The sequence below is a fragment of the Acomys minous genome (assembly GCF_964271855.1).
Source record: "Acomys minous genome assembly, chromosome: 15".
In the NCBI taxonomy this organism is placed as follows: Eukaryota; Metazoa; Chordata; class Mammalia; order Rodentia; family Muridae; genus Acomys; species Acomys minous.
The window spans coordinates 92071439-92083483 of NC_140497.1; the positions used below are offsets into that span (position 1 = coordinate 92071439).

The 12045-nt window shown below is 34.7% G+C and overlaps 2 protein-coding genes across 2 annotated transcripts in view; one reads left to right on the forward strand and one right to left on the reverse strand.

Moving 5' to 3' along the window:
* LOC311585490 (olfactory receptor 6C74-like) overlaps positions 1-12045 on the forward strand; it is a gene marked incomplete at both ends in the record, with an annotated part of 128373 nt that overhangs the window by 52858 nt on the left and 63470 nt on the right. The window lies entirely within an intron of this gene.
* On the reverse strand, positions 3340-4296 carry LOC311585464 (olfactory receptor 6C6-like; the record flags this gene model as incomplete). Its single annotated transcript, XM_084760681.1, has 1 exon — positions 3340-4296. The coding sequence occupies one exon, from the start codon at positions 4294-4296 to the stop codon at positions 3340-3342; it is 957 nt and encodes a 318-aa protein (XP_084616807.1).

Consider the following 12045-nt stretch of genomic DNA (forward strand, 5'->3'; position numbering starts at 1 on the left):
TCTGAACTGTAAACCTGCCCTAATGGAATGTTCTCCTTTATAAGAGTCTGTGGCCATGGAATCTCCTCACATCAATAAAAATCCCAACAAAGACACTCGCCGATGGGAGGTGGATACATTGCTGCTTCTCCTCTAGAGCCTCATTTACTCTTCACCATGATTTGAAAACATTTTCTCCCAGTTGAGCCTAATCAAGGCTAAATTGGGATGATCATTAAGAAGGCAGGGTCTTTTCATTGGAATCCACTTCTGCCGCAGCTCTCTCAGGATCAGAAAGATGTGAAGACAGTTCCATTAAGGACAAACTAGTTACGGATGGACATGAACATAAGAACATCAAAATAAGAACAAGCTCAATCAGAGTTGCTTCCCATGGTTCTGAGCTGTCTCTTTTTTATTCCCTGTTCACTTTCTGGCACACTCATCTACACAATCTGTTCCCTTATTCTAAGCACCATCTCCATGTCTTAGCATAATAAGTTTGTCCTCAAACACACTGACGACTGGTGTTCACTGGTGTTCCCAACTGGAATACTGTCCAAGATCGTCATGTGCAACAAATCAGCAGCAGGGACTCTGCCAAGGCTTGTGAGGGTCCTGCCTATCCTTTCATAATTAAGGAACATATTCAATGATTTCATACTTTGATAACTATCAATCACACTTGTCATTTATATATGGATGCTTAATTATATATGCTCATTTAAACAACTGATAATGATAGTGATATTTTTTTGCAATGAAGCACTTCTTTTAGTTCAGGAAACCACTATTCTTTTTCTTAAACTGAGAATTCATTTATTTCAAATGCAAGTTATTAGGAGATAAAGGTATTATAACTTGTGGAAGAGAACCTGCATCTACAAGTGGGTCCTGGTCAAGGGTGGCACACCAGGGTTCCTGCACTGCCTTCAGCATTGTTTTATATATCATAAGTGTTTATGATTCCATATGAAGATGAAAATTTATCTTTCATGAACTGTGAAGAATTTATGATAAAATATTGATGGGGATTGCATTGAATCTGTAGTTAAATATTTTTTTGGCAGGATGGCTATTCTTACTATATTAATTCTACTGATCCATGAGCATGAGAGATCTTTCCCCTTTCTAGTATCTTCTTTAATTTCTTTCTTCAATGCCTCAGTGTTTTAAGATAAAAATTTAAGGTTCTTTTTCTTATGCTTTAGCTATGTTGGAACATTCAGAGCCTGATATGGTAGGGTAGCTGGATGCTAAAGACATATTGGCCTGGATGTTATTGATTGTGTTTTTCACTGCAATCCTGATATCTAGATTTGAGATGATTACAGGTTTAGATTCTGATTTCTGGATTTGTCTTTGTGGGGTAGATGGTTTTTTTTTCTTGCATTGTTTCTTATGTGTATTTCTTGAGGGTGTGATTACTGTGTGTTGCCTCTTTTTCTAGACCATTTAGCTGGTGTGTTCACTGGGAATGCCTGTTGAAGTTGGAGGCTGGAAAGCTGGGATGAGTTAGGAAAAGGAATGTTAGAAGAGAAGATCTTTGTGATTTGTTAGGCATGGGGTCAGAGAAGAAAGAGAGACCACAGCAGGTTTACAGCTAAAGAGCTTCAGATAAGACGGGAGTGATTGGATTTCAGGAGCAGTAGCAGAGGTGTGAGTCTTCCATCAGCCTACTTGTTACCTTGGAGTGAGTGGGCTTTGGGTTAGCAGAGGATCTGGGACAAAGTAGCAAGTGGAGGGGGGAGGAAGGTTAGAAGGGGAAGGACTGTAAAAACCTTAGGGATTGGGAGAAGGAAGACAGGAAAGGCTGCCTATCATGCTGTGCTGCAGACATGGGCATGAGACCGAGGGACTGGGTATGGTGGAGCAGAGCGAAAGGAGAAGATCTTCAGGTCTACCTTGGTGGATGTTGAATATTGGAACCCATTGCAGGACATGTAAATAAACTGAGTCCTAATATAGAGCTGACGTTGGTCCTAAAAGGAGCAAGAGAATATGGAGTGTGCCCTATTCAAAAATTTCAATATTATTCACTAGGGAAAATTTCTTAAGCCTCTCTGTCCTGAGAATGAGATCCCCAATGGGACTGTTTTTAAATTATGAATTGCTTCTTTGTGAGCAGGTGTTCTAATTTTTTTTTTAAATAATGGTACACTGGAAAGACAGAGGCTTTCATGAACTGGAGTTTGTTCTTCCTCTTTTTACTTAAATCAAAGTAAATGATTCATCCTTTTGTGTTGGTCGGTCAGGGGCTATAATTGTCACACCATTAAGATAAAGGAAAGAAAGTTGACTGTGACAAGAACGCAGTGGCCATGCTGCTACAGAAGATCAGAACTGATTCGTGGAGTAGCACGGGAAACTGATGCACATTTCAAAGAGCAGACATACATTGCCAAATGTGATGTCCCTTTCGTTTTCTTTAGGAGAGTCCTGAAAGCCAAGACTAATGTGCAATTTCCAACAATCCCCAGACGGAGATGAGTAACTGTAGAGAGAGATAGAGTAACTGGAATAAACAGAAGAAACAATTTCTGTGATGCCTTCTAGGCATTCAGTAGTGCACACTTGTCCAGTAAATAGGTTTAAAATTATTTTACAGTAGTGTATCAAGGTACATAATTAAGCTTGTAAAAGTTGGCATAGTCAGAACGGATAAATAAGTTTGACATCCTGATTTTAGTTTAATAGATATAAATATCTCTAAACAAAAGGAAGAAGTGAAGAATATTTAAAATGTCTTTCTTGGGTTACCATCACCTTCAACATTCACAAATTATAAACCAATAAATAATTAGTACATAATTCAGTTTAATTATTTTAAATAGAGATATCAAATTGAGCTAACAAAATAGCATATTCTTAACATAGTTTTGCAGGAGAAATTTTACAGCAGAATTCCAATTATTTGGCATGTTTTATGTCACTCATCATAGGACTCTTTAATGTTTTCATTATTAATTTTTCATGGTTCAAGAGAAGTAGTGTTTCCTCCTCTAATTTATCTTCCAAATTATTAAATATTCTATATGCCATGACAATCCCAATTATAATCATGTTCTACTGTGTCTCTTACAAGTAAGACATGCAAAATAGCTTCCTTAACTTGTTAAATTTACCAAATTTGGTTCAATAAACATTCAGTAAATAAAAATTATGAGAATTCTCTTGTAAACACATAATTTAAAATTCTGGCTTTGAGAAAACACTTTCACCTATAAGGAAGATGTTCTAAAAGGAAAATACAGGAAAACTTATAGAGGCTTAGCAAACAAGTGAGTAAAACATTCAGTGGATGAATTGGTTTAGATCATAAATAATACATTTTAGTGTAGTTTATGTTTCAACAACGTATTATTTATGTCTAAATCTTTTCTCGTGGTTTGTAAAAGCACAAAATCTATGAAACACATATTTGAAAGCATCCTTCACCTGCTGGTTCCTTAGGGTGTAAATGAAAGGGTTTAGCAAAGGGGCCACAGAGGTGTTCAGCACAGCCACGCCTTTATTTAAAGCCACCCTCTCCCTGGCTGATGTTTTAACATACATGAAGATACAACTCCCATAAGTGATGGACACAACAACCATGTGTGAGGAGCAGGTGGAAAAGGCCTTTCTCCGTTGTTGGGCTGAAGGGAACTTTAGGATGGTTTTGATGATCAGTGTGTAGGAGAGGATCACTAAGATCAAGGTGATGACAAGAGTTATTACGGCTAAGACAAAAGCCATCAATTCTATTAACCGAGTGTCTGTACAAGACAGCTGGAGGACAGAAGTGTCACAAAAGAAGTGATCAACAGTTGTGGAATCACAGAAATCCAGTTTGAGTCCCAAGAGCAAAGGGGGGAAGATGACTAAGAACCCAGTCACCCAGGAGCTGAGGACCAGCAGGTGGCACACTCTGCTGCTCATGATGATGGGGTAGTGCAGTGGTCTGCAGATGGCCACATAGCGGTCATAGGACATGGCAGCCAGGAGGTAGAACTCTGTGGCCCCTAGTAGAAAGAAGAAGAATAACTGAGAAACACAAGCATTGTACAAGATCATTTTTTCTCCTGTGAGAATGCTTGTCAGGAACCTGGGAATGCACACGGTAGTGAATGCAATTTCTAAAAAGGAGAAGTTCCGGAGGAAGAAGTACATTGGCGTCTTGAGATGTGGATCCAGCAGCGTGAGGAGGATGATTGTTAAGTTGCCCATCAGGCTCAAGATGTAATTGAAAAACAGAAACAGGAAAATCAGGATTTGCAGCTGAGGGTCATCTGTCAGTCCCAGCAAAATGAAAACTACCTCCACAGACTGGTTCTTCATTTTTCCTATTTCCTAACAAATCTACAAAAATATTAAATTAATATCACACACAGAAAATATTTCTTCCTTCACAAACATAAAAAATTCTATATTCATAAGTCTAACATGCAGATATTTTCAGAAATCAATATTCAAATCTTCCTCTGTGCATGTCATCCACCACATTACTGTGATTGTCAGAGCTCTCAGATTCTTGTCCAGAGTTGAGTACACCCAGCTTGCCCATATGCAGGGTATTTCAAATGCTTGTATGCTACCTTCGAATTTTTCTATGACCCTCTTTTCAAAATTGTTCACTGAATCTATATTCAAAATTTAATTTTGTCAATATCTCAAGTTAATTGCCAATGAATTGATTTAATATTTTAGAGAAAATACTTTACTCACATTGGGCACAATAAGTACTATTTTAGAAATACATGTAATAGAATAGGAGACTTCAAAGGAAGCTTTCTTACAACACAAAGATTTCCTACTTCAGTGTAAAATAAGCAACATCTTCTACTGTGAGTGTGATTGTTATTACACTGAAATAGTAAATAGCACAAGGCTATGTCATCACCTAAACCTAAAATAAACACTGTTCTCCTGAATGGGTTCCAATTACAGTCTTCTGCCTCAAGTTAAATCTGAATGGAAAGAAAAAATATGTCAGGAAAAATAAGAGTGATAATTTGTGTGTGTGTGTGTGTGTGTGTGTGTGTGTGTGTGTGTGTGTGTGTTTTGTGTTACAATTAGAAAAGTGCTGTTTCATATACATATTCCAAACTACCTCTTGTTATACAGTTGCATATGTTTGGACAACACATGGTTTGTACCTCTGACTGTACAGTGCTTTATTTTAAGCATTCTAAAAATATTTATATCCCATAAATATTGTTGTATTTTATTATACTAATTAGAAAACTCTTAAATCTTGACATTTAAATATTATCAAATATAGCCAAAGTTGCTCAGTAGGAGCAACAAAAATTTGCATTTAAAAGAATACACATACCAAACCACACCTAGACAAAGTCAATAATCAGAATGCTCAATATAACAGCTATGTGCTTTCTGACTCATGGTTCTGAACCCAGGGTCCTGCACATGCTAAGCATTTCTAAGCAATTATTGGGCTACAGAGTCCCTGTCCCAACTCATAATTTATTTTGTGGTTTATGATATAGTGTCTCAGATAGTTCAAAATTACATACAGGGAATACTTTTAACATTGTGACCTAATATTTATAACTCTTCTCTTTGACAGCACTTCCCTTTGGTGCCACTTCCTTCACAGTACAATTTATTATTAATTATTTTAATGATAACACAAGCAGTAGAGAGAATTCATCTTCTTATTCATTCATAAAGCCATATAAGAGATACTAAATAGCCATAATAAATGTAGTGGAAGCAGAGAACTGTATAAATGAATGTAAGATAAATGTGATGATAAGGAAAAATGCCTGCCAACCCAGTCATAAATGATATATTTTTAATTAAGAAAATTGATATTAGGAAAATTTAAAAGATCAAAACTATGTCTGCAAATGTATAGATAATAACAAAGTGGAGAAACATTACATAAATATATAAGTTGAATATTTCTATTACTAAAACCTACCTCTGTCATTTCTTAAATTACAATAATATGAATATATTTTCAGTCCTAAACAAGAGAATCTAGAAGTAAAGAAGAGAGTGTGCGATAAATTTCAATCTCATAGTTGGTGATGGGATTACTGAGATGAATTTTTTGATATAGAGATATCCTTATCAAAATAATAATATTAGAATATCAGGTCAACTAGCAAATAAGCAAATAAAATTATTGGTACCATTGATCATTATGTGTGCAAAATCTATATTTTAATATTATATATGGGACAAGTAACTTTAAAATAAAAATATTTAAATTGGTGTTTATGCCAAAAAAGGCAAAATAAAAACAACTGTTTTCAGGAGCTATGGCTTTGAAAATTAAGCTACATGAAAGTTTCTGAATCAACTTTTAAATCTTCTTACTAAGAGCTATGTTGCAAATGTTTTTCCTAATAATATCTATTTTTGTAAAACCTTACTGCAGTGTGGATACTTGCAAACATATTTCTTAAATGTTCATTAAATTTGTGCCAAAAAAGATATTTGTAAAACATTCACGTAAAACCTCTTTCTTAGTTGTTTTTGCCATTACAATAAAATAGTCAAATCAATTAAAAATGGTCACTGTCATATCATATCTTCTGGTTGAAGATATTAACAAAAATGTTTCCAATGTTTCAACATCTAATACACAAATTATTGATTAAAAGCCAAATAGATAAAAATAATAAGAGCTAAATAAAATTGGAGAATGAGATGCCTTTCCAATGATAGTGGTAGGGGTCTTTAGGAGAAAAAAAATTGAACATAAAAGTATTTAAAGAGGATAAATAATATTGCATACAAATATAGTTGACTAAATCAAAGAACAGTAATAGCTCAAACATGTTTTCCTTGAAAATAATACGTGAATTTCCCTCACATGTCAAATATTTTAAGTCATAAAATTGTTGGATGAAGAATGTACAGTTCACAGTTTCACCTGAAATAGTCACGAAACATTACAAAATGTTCTTGTTTACACAGTTCATGTCAATGACAACACAGCATATTGACAGCATAGCATAATCATGTAATGGAATTCCACCCCACTAGACAACTCACTTGTCCCTTCTTGTAATGGTGAAAAAAATAACCTACAGACTAAAGTTACACAAGCTAATATATGAAATGTTACAAAATATTTTCAAAAATCAAACTTTTGCTTTAGATGATTGTGTTGATTACTAATATTTCACCACTATCAAATGTAGTGGTGAAATATTACAGCAAGTCAAATGTAGATGGTAAAAACACTAACCCTTTGCGTGTTCTGCAGCTTTTTCAGTAAGTCGTATGTGCAGAATTGAGCGGGCTTTCTGCACATAACCCAGATCATCTTCCTTGAGTGCAGAGAGCACTGAGATCCACGTTTCTCCCCTAGTACCTCATTCTACCTCAAGACACATGACTGAACAAATGTTGCTCGAGAGATATTATTTTTAACTAATTTATCCCTTGTTGATATGAAAATAAACAACATTGCTCTCTACTCCACAGTTCACTGCAGTTCCCTTGTAAGAAGAGTTACAAACCTTGCTGAGTTTTACATATAGTACCGTATAAGAATTTACTGTCTTATGAGCCAATGGAGGATTTATCTCCTAGTGTTTTACAGGAAAATTCTCACAACACTGAAAAGTCCTCAGGGTAACTGAGATCTAAGAACATCATTTCCTGGGGGATTTGCCAAATTGTATGAAACAAATGTGCTGTTAAAAAAGTAGACCTGTGTATGTGTGTGCTTGTGTGTATATTGCTCACACTTCTTATCCTACTATTAATATTGCTTCTAGAGTATTGTTACTAGATTGCCACAGCACTGGAATGTGAATCCTATACATAACATCTTATATTTTCATTAAAAATGAAATGCTCTCATCTTTAATGAAAATATAAGACTGAAAAAGATAGTGTGTTCTCTCAGTATACACCTGTAATCAATTTTATTCCTTCTCAAGTCTCTGATGGGGCTGAAGACCAGATAGTTTACATTTACAATTAAGCTTAGTTGTTCAGGGGTTAAGAATTTCTTGGGTCTAGATAGATGTTGTAAGTTGATAGTGATGAGCTATGATAGATACTGATTTACATTCAGCATTTTAGACGCACCAAGATAGGAAAGATGTTTTCTTCAAGGCTGCCAAATACAAATAGCCAAAACACTAAAAATGTAACATTTATATAATTTCTGATTGTTTCATGGTTCTTTTTGCTATAGGTAGTTTGTTGTATATAAGTGTATTAATACAAATGTGTATATAAAAATATTTAATAAAAAAGATAGTGCATTTTAGACACTGACCTTAAGAGAAGTGTGTTACCCTACACATATACGGTCTCCTCTTTATTTATTTGCATCACACTATATTCTATCAAACACATCACAATAGCTTAAAGAAATATTTCAAATTTAAGTACAGCTGTTCTGAGTAATCTTTTTTTTCTGAACATTTATTTTAGTTTATTTTTCCACCTCTAAAAACAATTAATAGATTTCCTTTAATTTCACAATGATGGCAATGAATTAAACTATGGAAACTTATTTTCATAAATGTAACTTTTTCTTTGTGGGTTGGAGACCAGCCTCGTCTGGTCTACAAAATGAGTCCAGGACAGCCAAGGCTGCACAGACAAACACTGTGTCAAACAAACAAACAAAAACAAAAATTCCAAAACATAAATGTAACCTTTATAATGATAAATGTCATGATTCAGACATTTAGAATAAGTTCCTTAAGTTGGGATTGCTTATTCAAAATAAACATTGCATTTATTTGTTGGTTGTCATTACTTTGTTTTCTACATGGACTTGGTCAATCCCCTAGAACATGCATTATTCATATTTCTCAATGTCCTAATAAACAGAGTGGGCTTTTATTGTTTCAAAATCATCTATTGCAGTGATAAATGAGAATCAATTTACTTTTTAAATTTTTCTTTAGTTTTTGAAATTATAATATAATTGCTTATTATATGATAGATTATATTATTCTGCAGCCAATTTATATAATATAATTATAAAATAATAGAACAATAAACCCCCTGATCATCTGGTTCTTACAATCTTTCTGCCCTTATCTTAAGCAATGCTCCCTAAGCATTCTGTAGATGTATCCGTTGGGACTGGCCTCTACAACTCCACATTTTGATTAGTTGTGGCTTTCTGTAAGGTTCTAGGTTTGTTAAAAATAGACTTTTTAAATAAATGGTGAAGACTGCACTTAGTTCTACCCAGATATGGTGCCAATGAGCCATAGTGGTAAGCAGCACAGCACATTTACCCAAAGGATGCAATAGTGTTATACACACGTTGATAATAATCAACAACTTTCAAATTGGACTTCAGACGTCCTTAGCAGGAAAGGAACCACGCCTGATACTGGGAAACTGGCCAACTACTCAAGGCCAGTGAAGTCATGGATCTTGGAAGAGAAACTGTGGCCATCTCGGCATTCTAAATATTTGTCATTTTACAATTATTTCCCAATTATGTGTGGGTTGAACATATTTAAATAAAAAAGTTTTATCTTGTGTCTACATGTTTGTAGTTATTTCTTGTCTATGGGTCTTATCAGCCTTTGGCTCACATGTTTTCACACTTTCCTTTATGCAGTGTTAACTTTCCATCTTTAATACATGCTGTATTTCCCACTTTTGACAGAGACTCATGAAGTTGATCGTAATGATACTGCATGTGTGATATAAAAATCTATGTATTCATTCTAGGTAGTCAGAGTGTCTTTGTTTCCTGCTTGGAATGTAAGTAGTTATAAGTATTTCCCTAATTTTAACTAATGAAGAAAATCACTTCTTTTTAAGAAGGATATATATATATATGTTTATGTGCATATATATATACATATATATGATGTTTTATCTGAATGAATGTCTACATACTAGAAGGAGGCATTGGACCCCATAGTACTACAATTATAGATGATTGTGAGACACCATGAGGTTTCTGGGAATTGAACTCAAGACCCCTAGAAGAACAGTCAATGTTCTTACCTATTTCCCTATCCCCGCATTTTCTTTAACACTGTTGTTTTTCTTAACCTACATTCAATTTATTAAACAAGTAAAATAAACACAATTTACCTCTTTTTCCAATTGCCTACTATTTTTTTTCTAATAGTTTTGGTTTAAACCCCACTCCCATTCCTACGATTTCCATAAGCCTCATAAGTAGAATTCCATTTGTCCCAGAACCTATTTGTAGAATTTCAGTTTTGTTTCTGTTGTTTGACCTTTCATGTTCCTCTAGTCTTCTGTGCTCACTGTGAGGATGATGTGATCCCCGGTAATTACAGGGATATTCCTTTCAGTTTTCTTTACAATACTTATAAAATGGATTTTTAAATGTGCTAGATTCTTAAAAAGGTCAATTTCAGGAAGGAAGTGTGCTTGCAACCAAGCTTGCTTGTAAAGAAAATGGCTTTTGCTTTTTTAAAATTTATTTTATTAAAAACCAAGATGTTGCAGTAATTTGTATCCACTTGGCCTACAAAGCAAATAACTGACACAAGGGGACTGAAATGTACTTTAAAGTTGACGAGGAAGGAAGAAAAAGCGTCTGAGGATCAGACTGGCAAGTGCTTGGAATATATGTGTGTTATGAGGTTTAGAATAGTTCGTTTTAATTTACAAGTGGATTAGAATCAGTTTAGATTCTGCCCAGCTGTAGTGCCTGCAGCTTTAAAGTAACATTTCAGTCTCTCTGTGTCAGTTATCAGCATCCTAGGCCAGAAAGATACAATTTATTATAACAGAAGATGATTTGTCCCTTTATCATTTAGAGAACTTGAAATATTTATTCAAACAATTAAAATTGCTTTACAAAAAATATAATGAAAAAATAATATGTAATTTAACTCAAAAAAGAGAACACTCAAATAAAAATCAGAAGTTCAGGGTAAAAATTATTAATAATCCCCATAACCAAAAGGTTCATAAGACTTACTAGGGATTGTTGTTTTTATAGCATTTAGAGTGAAAAAATTCATACACAAATAAGCCAGCAAAAGTGAATCTGTACTCTATTTTTAATTTTAATTTAATTAATTCTTTATAAATATCATATAGTGTACCATGTATCTTGATCATAGCCGTCCCTCATTTTTCACAACTTCCCCGTCTCCCATCATATTTCCCAAGCAATTTCATTTTCTTTTAAAAATATTTATTATTCATTTGTGTGTGTGTGTTTTCTTTAATTGAAAATGAATTTTTTCTTCTGTAACATATCCTTATTATGGTTTTCCTTCCTCTATTCCTCTCGGTTCTTCCTGAACTCTTCTTCCATCCATATCAACCCTCCATTCTGCCTCTCATGGAAGAAAAGCAGGCTTCCATGGGATAATAATAAAATCAAATAAGATAAAAATTAACGCATAGGAAGACGACAAATCTAACAGAAGGAGGAAAAGACCCCCCAAAACATACAAAAACGTATATGATGCAGAGACCCCCTTGTTAGTACACTTAGGAACGTCATAAAAACACCATTTCAGAAGCCACAATGTATACACAAAGGCCCTGTAGGGTAGAAAGAGAAAACGGAAAAAAAAATCCCCAAAAGGACATTGTGAGACAAGATACTTCCTAAAATGCTCTTGAATTCCTTTCCAGTTGGCCATGTACTGCTGGGCAAACGAACTTAAGAGTAGTTTGTTTCCCCACTGAGACTCCCTTGGAGAAGGCTAAATAGTCATTTCCCAGTGATTATCAACATGGAGGTTGCTTCTGGGTTCACCACTTTTCTTTTCAGCTCTAGGAATTCAACTAGTGCAGGACCCTGTAGACCCTCCATATGCTGCCTCAGTCTCTGAGTTGCATACGTCCATCAATCATGTTGATTGAGAAGGCATTCTTTTCTCAGTGCCTTGTATACTCTCTGGTTCTTACACTCTGCCTTCTCTTCTACAGGTTTCTCTGAGCCCTGAGTAGCGAGATTTCATGGAGACACCACATTTAAATCTGAAGTTTCCAAGGTCTCTCATTTTCTGCATAATGTCTTGCCGTGGTTTAGCAAGTGTTTCCACGGTAGGATGAATTGTATTCGGAGTATATACCAGAGAGTTGTATAGCTGGATCTTTGAAGTAAAACCATGCCCATCTTTCTGA